At 34.2% G+C, this 11,786-nt stretch overlaps 2 protein-coding genes across 3 annotated transcripts; one reads left to right on the top strand and one right to left on the bottom strand.

The window, feature by feature from the left end:
* The first annotated feature begins 270 nt into the window (after window positions 1–270).
* Window positions 271–2,553, top strand: LOC105124844 (probable polygalacturonase). 2 transcript variants are annotated; one of them, XM_011024989.1, is made up of 6 exons: window positions 271–381; window positions 518–850; window positions 970–1,090; window positions 1,218–1,392; window positions 1,530–1,600; window positions 1,750–2,553. In XM_011024989.1, the coding sequence occupies exons 1-6, from the start codon at window positions 370–372 to the stop codon at window positions 2,457–2,459; spliced, it is 1,422 nt and encodes a 473-aa protein (XP_011023291.1). In that variant the 5' UTR covers window positions 271–369; the 3' UTR covers window positions 2,460–2,553. The 2 variants fall into 2 exon arrangements, with proteins under 2 accessions (XP_011023291.1, XP_011023292.1); XM_011024990.1 differs by having other exon boundaries at window positions 280–381; window positions 527–850.
* A 124-nt stretch (window positions 2,554–2,677) lies between these two features.
* Window positions 2,678–7,748, bottom strand: MPK12 (mitogen-activated protein kinase 12). The gene is made up of 6 exons (XM_011024987.1): window positions 7,416–7,748; window positions 6,785–6,914; window positions 6,050–6,190; window positions 5,020–5,352; window positions 4,184–4,367; window positions 2,678–3,758 (listed from the first exon to the last, which is right to left on the bottom strand). Exons 1-6 carry the CDS (start codon window positions 7,580–7,582, stop codon window positions 3,592–3,594), a joined length of 1,122 nt encoding a protein of 373 aa, XP_011023289.1. The 5' UTR covers window positions 7,583–7,748; the 3' UTR covers window positions 2,678–3,591.
* Between the last annotated feature and the right edge of the window lie 4,038 nt (window positions 7,749–11,786).

Below are 11,786 nucleotides of genomic sequence, written 5' to 3'. Positions count from 1 at the left end.
AGCAAAAGTGGACAAATGACTAGTGATTCCTTGTACTACAACACAAAATATTGGTAATTTGTCAGAGTTTTTTTCTTCAAGACAAGTCACAACATTTTTGTCCAATCAGACACTCGGATATTATCAAGATTTGTTATCAAGTGAATGGTGGAAATTATGTTTCTGATGTGTATGATGCCAATACAATCGGCAATTTTAGAATGCAGTCACGGAAAGCATTGCTTAACTTCAAAGAACGACAAGCAACCCTACAAGGAGAATCCAACAGCCTTAGCTTTTTTCCCTATAAATACCTCATTTTTCATTCGAGTTCTCACAACAAATTCTACATTTCCCTCTCCCGTGATAGAATTATTGTCGATAAGCGGCATGGAAACTCGAGTAAATATCTCTATACCCTTATCCATTCTAGCAAACAAAAGAAACACTGCTTGTGTCGAGTATTTATCTTTTCTTGACAAGTATTAGTGCTAATTAATTAGTTCTCTTTCTTCTTTGCCCCGTTATGAGCTTGCAGGTGACTAGTGTGGTTCTAGCGTTACTTGTGGTTGCCTTCATTAGCTTCAGAGGTGCTGAGAGCAGAAAGGCGAGGATTTTGGACTCCTTTGAGTACAGTGCCATAAATTGCAGGGCTCACAGTGCATCATTAACTGATTTCGGAGGAGTTGGCGATGGAAAAACATCGAACACTAAAGCATTTAAGGATGCAATTGATCATTTGAGTCAGTTTTCATCAGATGGTGGCTCTCAGCTCTTTGTTCCTGCTGGAAATTGGTTGACTGGTAGCTTCAGTCTTACCAGCCACTTCACACTTTACCTACACAAGGATGCTGTGCTTCTTGCCTCTCAGGTTTGCATGGTTACAACTACGCGTAGACCTAGAAGTGCCATCTTTTTTTTCTTCTTTAAAAAATGTCTCGCGCGTCTTCTGTTTCGTTGATTAACCAAGTCAAGAATGGAATGGTTTAGGACATGCAAGAATGGCCAGTGATGAAACCTCTGCCGTCGTACGGCAGAGGGAGGGATGCAGCAGCGGGGAGGTACAGCAGTCTCATATTTGGAACGAACCTCACTGACGTTATTATTACAGGTAATGCAATGCAATTTAAGAAGAGATGCGCAAGATTTAAGAGCAATTTTACAAATTATAACAAAATCATGCGCTTTTACCTGTGATCAATCTTACAAGTGGGTTGGTGACAAATTTGAAATGTCAGGGAACAACGGCACAATTGACGGCCAGGGAGCATTCTGGTGGCAGAACTTCCACAAGGGCAAGCTAAAATACACCAGGCCTTACTTAATTGAGATCATGTTCTCAGATACTATCCAAATTTCAAATCTAACGCTCCTGAATTCCCCGTCTTGGAATGTTCATCCTGTTTACAGCAGGTATTCTATACCCTGTTGTATGTCATCACATATATGATCACATCTCTCCACACTATATATATATAGAGAGAGAGAGAGACTTTCATGACTATTTTTTTTTCCACTTATTAATTTTTTCATTAATCATGGGATTGCAGAGATATTCTTGTGCAAGGCATTACCATCATCGCTCCAATCACATCACCAAATACCGATGGAATTAATCCAGGTTTGTATTTCCCTGATTTCTGATTAGCTTATAATTGTTCAACCATCTTGAAGTTCAAGGACTTCGAAGCCAAATACCTTACATCCAATCTGCCGCATATTTTGCACGAACAACTTGGCAGTATTTAATTCTGTGGTATGACGTTGCAGATTCCTGTACAAACACTAAGATTGAAGATTGTTACATAGTTTCTGGAGACGATTGTGTGGCAGTTAAAAGTGGTTGGGATGAGTACGGGATTGCATTTGGAATGCCCACAAAGCAACTAGTCATCAGACGGCTCACGTGCATCTCTCCATACAGTGCCACGATTGCTCTAGGGAGTGAAATGTCAGGTGGGATAGAAGACGTTAGAGCAGAGGATCTCACAGCCATCCATACAGAATCTGGGGTCAGGATCAAAACTGCTGTAGGGAGAGGAGGGTATGTGAAGGATATATACGTGAAGAGAATGACCATGCATACCATGAAATGGGTCTTTTGGATGACTGGAAATTATGGGTCACATGCTGATAAGAATTATGATCCAAATGCACTGCCATTGATTCAAGGCATAAATTACAGGGACATGGTTGCAGACAATGTGACAATGGCTGCTAGATTGGAGGGCATTGCAGGCGATCCATTCAAGGAAATTTGCATCTCTAATGTGACAATCGGATTGGCACCCAAGGCAAAGAAGGTGCCATGGACCTGCACCGAAATTGAGGGTATGACAAGCGGGGTAAGTCCACGACCATGTGATTTGCTACCGGATCAAGGGCCAGAGAAAATCACATCCTGTGATTTCCCTCCTGAGAAGATACCAATCGACTTGGTACAGTTCAAGACGTGCTCCTTCGGAATGAGTTATGTGTGAACTTTGCTTCTCTACTACCATCAAGCAATGTATAAACACTGCTAGCTCCGAGCAAAAAATATATATAATCTACTAGTTTCTCTCAGTTTTATAACTTGCAAGTGATCATATCGCACACATACAGCATGATCAGACAAACATAATATTGACAAAAGCTGTTCATTACTTGGGATTGAAATGCTTTAAGCAGGTGCAAGCACAAACATTATCGAAACAAATACGCAACATGAAATTTGTTGTCAACAAATATAAGATTGAATAAGCAGAATTTGACACGAGCCATACAAGGCCTTGGATCGAAATGCATTAAGCACGCAACAAATAATACTAAAACATAGCGAAATGGAAGTGGGGGGTTTTTTAGAATCGATTTCACAAGTCGTGATAAAATTATCCGATTCAACTTCAGTGTCCCATAGAATCAACATAACCTTTGCCATGGTTCATGTTCCAGATGATAACACAATCTTCGTTCGTACCAGCAAGGGTCTGGAATTCTCTCTTCAAATACAGCTACTGCAGCTGGCGGTTGAAAGATAAAAAACCTATGAGATCTCTTTAACAACAGTCAAGCCAAACACCAGCACCCATGTCCCAACGTCTAAAGTCCAAATCACCATAAAGCATAACCATAGCAACAGTACCAGAAACAATATCTACAGATTTCATCTCTTCCAGGTCCACAAGAGAAACACGTTATTACCTAGCAATTCTTCACATTCAAAATCAACATTCATAAACTGGAAATAAAAAAAGGGACCATCGAGCATCCTCAAAACCATGAAGAGTTCAATCCATGACCAATAGAGTTCACTAGAGAACTCCTCATAAAGCTTAAGTGGCCCATGGCACAGCCCCAGGAAGAACCTACACCAACTAAAGATGGAATCTTTATGGAGATTCTGCTCAGCAAACTTTAGGATTACACTGCTTGTCCTCCATCTTACACTTTTTGACGTTGTAAAAAATCTGAAGTATCAGTTTATAGAAACCTACAGAAAATTCTATGCATCCAGTACGTTTCTTATCTCTTCTTCTCTCAGAGAATCTGGTGGATATGTTATAGTGTTGTCCATTATAACCATGGGATAGCTTCCCAAATGTATACAACAACAAGTCAATCATATAATTCTCAAGGACCTGGATTGAAGTTTACAGATTCCATCCAGATGTGTTCCTTGATGTTTTCTTCAGTAAATGATGGTTGCTCAAAATCAAAGAGGAAAGGCCTTGGGCAGACAGGCTCCTCGTTGATGTCATGAAGAGGTGCCAAGTATGGATGGCACAATGCCTCATCAACTGCAAAGAGAAAAAGGTCAAATGTAATCACTGCCCAAATAAAAGCTTCATTAATCAGAAAATAAGCTTAATTTTAATCAATTTGATATAATTTCCAAATGTTGGGACATACCATAATTTTCCATACTACTACTATGATATGCAATTTCACTTTATCGAATAATAGCCATTATCTCAAATATTATTTGGTGAATGCACTTACTTCCAGGTCAAATGCATAGCCAAGCTTACAGGAAAAGGTCCCACAAAGATAAAGCACATGACACTATATCCGTATTAATTATTATTTTGATGCACTATCAATGCTACATATGACCCTGAATGTTCAACTTTACCCTATGTTTATAGTCATCAATTTAAAAAACATGTTACCACAATGTCACAAACTAGTTCTTGAAATCACTATCATGCCTGCCTCATTTTACCTGTAATACGCCTATTTGGATCAAAGACCAGCATTTTCTCCAACAAATCAGCAGCACCAGCAGAAATATTAGGAAATCTAGCAGCAAAATTTTGCCTTGGATATTGCGGAAGCTGCCTGACATATCTTCGTGCATTCTCACTTCGCAGGAAACCAAGACAGGAATCATCAGGTGAACCTATGAGCTATTCAAAGATAAATGAACAAGGTGTTATGCTCATAGTTGTGCCATGCACAACCAGCTAAAAAAAAACAAACAAGAGTGTGATAAAACAGAATAGAAGTGGAGATGCATCACTATCACATAAATGAACAAGAAAAGGAGAGGAGGGAATTTCTGATTCCCAATCACATCTCTTTGTTGCACTGTTGTTCCTAAGATATAATCATTACCAGGACAAATTAAAAATTTCAACCAACCCCCGCGCCCCAAGTTTGATTTTTTTTTTTAAAAGGTTCTTCTAAATAGACCCCTCGAAATAATAACTTTACGAACCTGCTCCCCAGATGTGCATCCTAGATTAATCCATGATTATTACACAGTTACCAGATTGAGACTTAACAATAATGCAATTCCTGCCATTTGGACACAAGGGGAGGGGGGGGGGAGGATTCTATGACTTGTCAATTTAAGAAAAAGCTACTGTGCCATTGGAGAGAGAAAAAAAGGCCAAAGGGTGCATAAATTATAATTATCAATGGCCACTAACAATCACATATAAGTGAATGAAAAGAGTTAGAGCCTCAGTCCTCAAACAATGAGCAAATACTTTGATAGAGAAAACACAGCAAGAATACTCCAGAACACGATTGATGGGCAATTGCAAAATGACTTACCTCTGTAACAAGCCTCAGCTGATGAACATAGTCTTTCCCAGGAAATAAAGCTTGCCGAGTCAAGATTTCACCAAGTATACAACCCACTGACCATATATCAATTGCTGCAGTGTACTCAGAACAATTGAGGAGTAATTCTGGTGCCCGGTACCATCGAGTGACCACATACTCGGTCATGAAATCCGTTTCAGATGTTGTCCTTGCAAGTCCAAAGTCTCCAATCTTAAGGTCACAATTAGCATTCAAGAACAAATTGCTGGGTTTTAGATCACGATGCAAGACATTTGCGGAATGTACATATTTAAGCCCTCTTAGCAACTGATAGAGAAAATACTGCAAAGCAACAGTTTGGATATCAATTAAGATCAAGCACCTAACACAGTATTTGTTAATTTCTGCTATTCTTGCTCATAAAACAATGATAATTCCAACTATAGCATTCCTTAGAGAAAGCATTTTGCAGTCTCTTGGGCTGTGGCATGTGGCCGTAGCTTTGTCTCTCTTTTGTGAATTTGCCCCCTTGTGATCGAAAAGATCGAGATAAACATGATGGGGAGATGGGGTGATCTGTAGGGATTTAAGAAAAAAGGGGGAGAGGTAGAAAGAGCAGTGAAGCCCAAAGACAACTGTGAATTATTAGAGACATGATACCACTAAATTACAAATGACAAGGTAGCCAACTAATAAATCTATTGGCTCCACAAAGACAAACAGATAATGAAAGTCATCGTGCTATGATTATGATTTAGTTGAAAATCTAGCATTTATTTATAGCTAAATGAGGAAGAATAGCTTATGCAGCTTATCATGACTAGCCGAACCATTTTGTCACAATTTCAACCAGTAAAGCTTGAAATTTGCAGCAAGCTAAAAGCTACAGTCAGATCACAATATTCTAGAGGATGGTAAAAAATAAGTAAAAATCAAATAAGCAACCACAAGAACAATAATGTCTTAGATAACTCTGCTCGCTATGAGTATAGATTACTTATAGTGGAGACAAAATTCAAGAAGAATTAATGGAGCTAACCCGACAATGATCATCTGTCAATTGTTGTTGGTTGGAGCGAATTATTTGATGAAGATCTGTATCCATTAATTCATAAACAATGTAGACATCATTGAAGTTTTCTGTCTGGGGAGGCCGAATGATGTCTTTGATAGCAATAACCTGAGGAGCGGGGAATTAGTAGTAAGATCATAATAATAACAAAACACCATAGAAACAATAAATACACAAGTTCTACCATACAACATCAGCAAGCACTCGTGAGGTATAGGCTCCAATGCCACACAATTAGAGTGTGTTGACAAACCAGTCTCAAACGTGGATGATATAAAGTCAAATAGAACTTAAAAACTTAAGTAAAATGATAAACCGGTCAATCCTGAGCTGACAGAGCACATATCTACATGACGCAGTTGACTACAATAGAAAATTGTGAATCAAATGAATCCAAATTAATATACTGTTGCCAATCTAGCAATTGACTTTTGAATCACCAAGAGCTTCACGCTCTATGAAAGCAGAGCTTAAGTTCAATTAACAAGGAATCGCCCAATTGATGATAAGAATAAAGTAAGCAAAGGTCAGGTTTACAAAAATCCCACCACTGAAAAGAAAACTATGATTGCAACAGAATTCAGGTTCTTGGTAGAATTATAACTGACCTGAGCAACAACTTGAATTAATCTATGAAATCATGAAACGATAACTTGAGTTGAGCTCGGAAATCATAAGAATAACAAGGGAATTCAAACTTACATTTTCATGATCCAAGTGGCGAAGAAGCTTAATCTCTCGTAAAGTCCTCTTAGCATCTATTCTGTTGACAAATGCATTACCAATCTTCTTAATGGCAACCTCTTCACGTGTCTCGGCATTCACAGCAGCACTGAAGGAAATAAAAAAACCACATCTTCCTTCACATAGATGATTACACACAGAAATTAAGTCACACACAATGAAATCACAAAATATTCACACTTCACCAGAAATAGCAGTTCTTAGAACTCCAACAACTACTAAAAAAGATTTACTTTTCTTGCAATAAATATTCCCTGGCTCAAAAATTAAGAAATTCTTAAGCACCAGCATTTCATGGTTTACACCAAGTAAATAAAAGAAACCTATAAGCTTCTGGAATCTTGCAAAAGAGCACTCATTTTTTAGAAAGATCAAGATCAAGATTTTATTCTTGAAATTTCACTTTGGAGAAAATCTTAATACAATCCAACACGGCATTAAAACCAGGCTACGAAAAACGAATAATAAAAAATTCATAACTTAACCTAAAACTAAAAGAACTGAAATCGAAAACTATAAAGTAACGAAAACCTACAGTTGAAACTTAACAACAGAGGAAAAGTAGTTTCCAATTAAGAATCAGACGTACCAAACAATACCATAAGCACCACGGCCAACAGGGCGAATAGGAGGGACGTACTTTCTAGAAACTTCAAAGAGGTTACCGTAGACGTTATACTGTACATAGCGTCCACCATGAGTAGGTATGCCTTTGATGTTAGGGTCACCACCTGAGCCTGACTCTAATCTTGACATTTTTCAGTAGCAGCAACTAGTAAGGATCCGATTACAAGCAAGAGAGGGAGAGGTAATTAAGCAGTCCGTCCAGTACTAAAGTTGTTGATGAAGAAGAAAGCAGAGCGGAGAGGAGGAGGGGCTCATATTTGGGGCGGGCGTGTCGGTAGGCAGGTGTAAAGTTTTGTCGTTTTGACATTTCTTTAGATTCGCGCGTGGGAGTTTTTCTTTTTATTTATTACTAGTGTTCCCTTATATCTAGTATATTATAGGATTCAACCATATTTTTTAAGAAATTTAAATTTTTTTATTTTTGAATTAATTTTTTTTATTTTTCAATTGTTTTGATATAATAGTATTAAAAATAAATTTAAAAAATAAAAAATATATTGTTTTAGAACATTTCAAAACAAAAAATATTTTAAAAGATAACTTTTATTATATTTGCAAATTGATTATAAAATTTTTTTTTGTGCGCAGCGATGTAATAAATATTTTAAAAATATATTATTTTAATATATTAAAAAAAAAAAAAAAACCCTTCTTTGAACCGTCTACTGTGTAGGGTGATACTTTGAACAGGTAAAGCTTTGCCCTCGTGCCTCGAGAATGGCTGACCTTTTTTATATTATTTTGTTGTTGTATTTACGGTAATTTAATTTTAATTATTTTTTTAAAGTGTTTTGTATTTATAAATATATTAAAATAATATTTTTTTATTTTAAAAAAATTATTTTTAATATTAACATATCAAAATAATTTAAAAAATATTAATTTTAAATAAAAAAATTCAAAACTTTTAGCCACGCAAGTTAAACAGAGTTTCTTAGCAAGGAGAACTGTTTTTTTGTTAATTAAAGAATGGTGAGGTAAGGTCGGTGACAGGCCTTCAGCATGGTTTATTTTTTAAAGTTTTTTTATTTAAAAATATATAAAATTAATATTTTTATTTTTAAATTTTTTTATTATATCAGTCCATCAAAATAATTTTAAAACAAAAAAAATTAAAATATAAAAATAAATAAACTCAACGTCTTTAACCATGATGATTTAATTATTCCTATACAAACCATAGACTTTGAATAGTATGCCTTGCCTGCTATTTTGATAAGCAGTTACTTTCATCATGCTTGTCTTCTAGTTTGAGGTAGAAACATGTTTTACAAAAATTTAATTTTTTTTTGCTTGAAGATTAATTTTTATTTATATTTTTCAATTATTTTGATTTACTAATATTAAAAAAAATTATTTTCACATATTTTTAAGTAAAATTTAAAAAAACACAACAGGTATCGTAATTTTAAATCAATTATCATCATAAATTTAAACAATAAATACATATTACAAGGATGTGTGATGGAAAATTGAAGAAATGAAGGGAAGCAAATTGATTTCATTTCAAAATCAGTGGCCCTTTAGCCAGGGCAGGCGGACCCAGTTTTTAAAATCATTCCTGTCTCCGACGTGCAAGAGAACACCTCAGCAAAATCATGATGATCGGTGTGGTTATGGTTCTCTACTCCCTCCATTTTCATTCAAACGAGCACTAAGCTGTGTGCTTTAGTCTTTAAATACCTAATTGCTTTTGTGAGAATTTCAAGAATTCAAGCATCCTTGTCCTAAAACATATCAGGTGGCATTACCATTTATTTTTAATATTAATGTATTAAAACAATTAAAAAAACAAATTAATTTGAAAAGAAAAAAAATATTAAAAAAAAACTTCGAACACCCTCGTAAACTAACCTTCAACTTGCTAAAAAATCACAAAACGACAATGAGATTAAGGTATCTTTTGTTTTTGTGGTGTGGTCATGCTTTTTTATAAAAAAAAATATTGCTTTAAATTAGTTTTTATTTTTAATTATTTTAATATATTAATATTAAAAATAATTTTTTTAAAAAAATATTATCATATTACATTTTCAAACGACAGCTATTATTATAATATCAAAGTTAGGAAAGCTCTTATTTGATATAGCGTTCAACCATTATTTTTAGTATTTTTTTATTATTTTCATAGATTATAAAAAAATTAAAATATATATATATAATAATAAAAAAAAAAAAAAAAAAACATTTCCAAACACGACTTATACGGCATTCCTGAAAAGGCACAAAACTCCCTCCTCCAAAAGGAGATCAACACCTCAAGGCTCCAAGTCAAAGCCTCCCTTATCTGGCACCAACGACAATTTATCAAGTGTACTTAACGTGTTCGTCTTTAAAGTCTTTATTGGTTTTATTATACTCAGCCAGTAGCAGTACTAATAATAATAATAATAATATAAAATTACTCTAATCATTCTAATATTTTATATTGGATCAATATTATAGTTTTTTTTTTAAATTACGTTATATATATTGGATCAATATTAGATTCAAATTTTAATGAAAAAACTAACATATCCTCTTGACTTTTCTTTGCTACCTTTTCCTTTTCCCCCTTCCCTGCACTTTCCATGAACTTCCCATCTCCTTTCCCCTCTCTTCAGAGCCATCATATCCTCCCTCTCTCTTCGTGTCTTATATTATTTTTTATTCGATAACAAATATATCTTGTCTGGATTATATGTTCAATGGTGTTGGAATCAAACAGGTGATTCCTTCCTATTCTACCAGTCAGATTCTGCTATAACTTCGTTACAAAATAAATATGCAAACTTTTTAAATTTATTTTTTTAATTCTAATTATAAATTAAATCATTTACAAAAACTATTTTTGTCAATAAATATAAAAAATAAAATTTTAACATATTTATTTAGCTACAAGTTGAGTAATTTTTTTCAACATAAAAGAATTAATGTATAAGTTTTATTAACATGTTTTTATCAAGTAAAAAATATAATTAAAAATCATAAATTCAATATTTAAATATAATAAAAATCATAACTATTGATAAAAAATACATAAGATATTAAGCTAATTCTTAACATAATTAAATAATTAAATAATATTATAATTATTAACATGAAATTCTATTTTTCTAGTCCGTGTGGAATAAATTTTCAAAATCAAAAGGAGTAGAGAAAAAACATTAAAAAAATTACAAAAAAATATAAACAAAATCTCACTACTATACACACCCTCCTAAGAAAAAAAAAATCAAGACATATCAAATAATATTATAAAAACTTGATTTCAATTATCATTATCAATGACACATATTGCTTGAAAATAAGAAAGTGAAAAACATGTGTTAATATATTTTTTTTTGCACAAAACCCAAAATGCTCCTATAACTAAACAAGATAATAATAATTAAAAAAAAACTCTTATAAAATTACAAGCAAGCCCTTATGAAAAAATTGACGTGATCCTTGGCAACTGGGGTTGTAGCTCAGTCGAGTGAGAATAATGCCCCACAACTCTCCGGTCCCATGAATGCTCATTCAAGTTGCTAATTACCGAGTAATCTTTATCTAACCTTGTTTCAAAATAGTTAAACGCGCTAATGCTAAAAATGATAATCACGTTTAATTTTGTAAATATTTTTTCAAACAACGAAAGCAGCCTTGCAGATTTCTAAACAATGGAGGCAGCGGAAGACCTTTCAACCCTTTTCATTCAAGTTGCTAATTAATTATCTTGGAACCACTGGAGGGGTTTCGTTCAAAGAGCACCACAATTACAGAAATCAACTTGGAATGAGTCGTCATGAATCTTCCTAACATTCATTTCTTCCTTGAGAGAATCAAGCCCGTCAAACCAAGGGTTTGATTGTTTGCTCTTGAGAGGTAATATGATAATTGTATTATTATTAAAAAAAAGAAGAAAAAAGACAGTGGTGGCTGTGGATAAATCAAGAATGATAAATTAAACGTGTGTAATGATCACCTTATCCCTCAAGTAAAGTGGTAAAAACTAAAGGATAAAGAATAAATTACTAATTTCATTGTGGATGCACTACAATGAAAATCACATGTAATTTAATATTTTACTTAATTATATCTTCATTAACACTACCAACCCTAAAGCAACTCGGGTCAAGGTAATTTTGGTGCGTGTAGACAGCTTTTAGGCTGATAAAGGGTTTGATGGAACCTCTCCTTGAGCAGTATAGATCGATTATATTGTAAATTATTATAGGTGGAGAAAATTCTTTTTCTTGAAGGCTTCCGTGACGTTCTTTGAAATTTCATGGCAATTATATTGACTTGTCATATTTGCAAAACATTACCGGCGAGTGCCAGTGCATTTAATGGATTCAACAATCAACTTAAG

The sequence above is a fragment of the Populus euphratica genome, unplaced genomic scaffold, assembly GCF_000495115.2.
Source record: "Populus euphratica unplaced genomic scaffold, PopEup_1.0 scaffold32.1, whole genome shotgun sequence".
Classification (NCBI taxonomy): Eukaryota; Viridiplantae; Streptophyta; class Magnoliopsida; order Malpighiales; family Salicaceae; genus Populus; species Populus euphratica.
The sequence above is the reverse complement of the archived record's forward strand: the minus strand, read 5'-3'. Positions and strand labels throughout refer to the sequence as shown.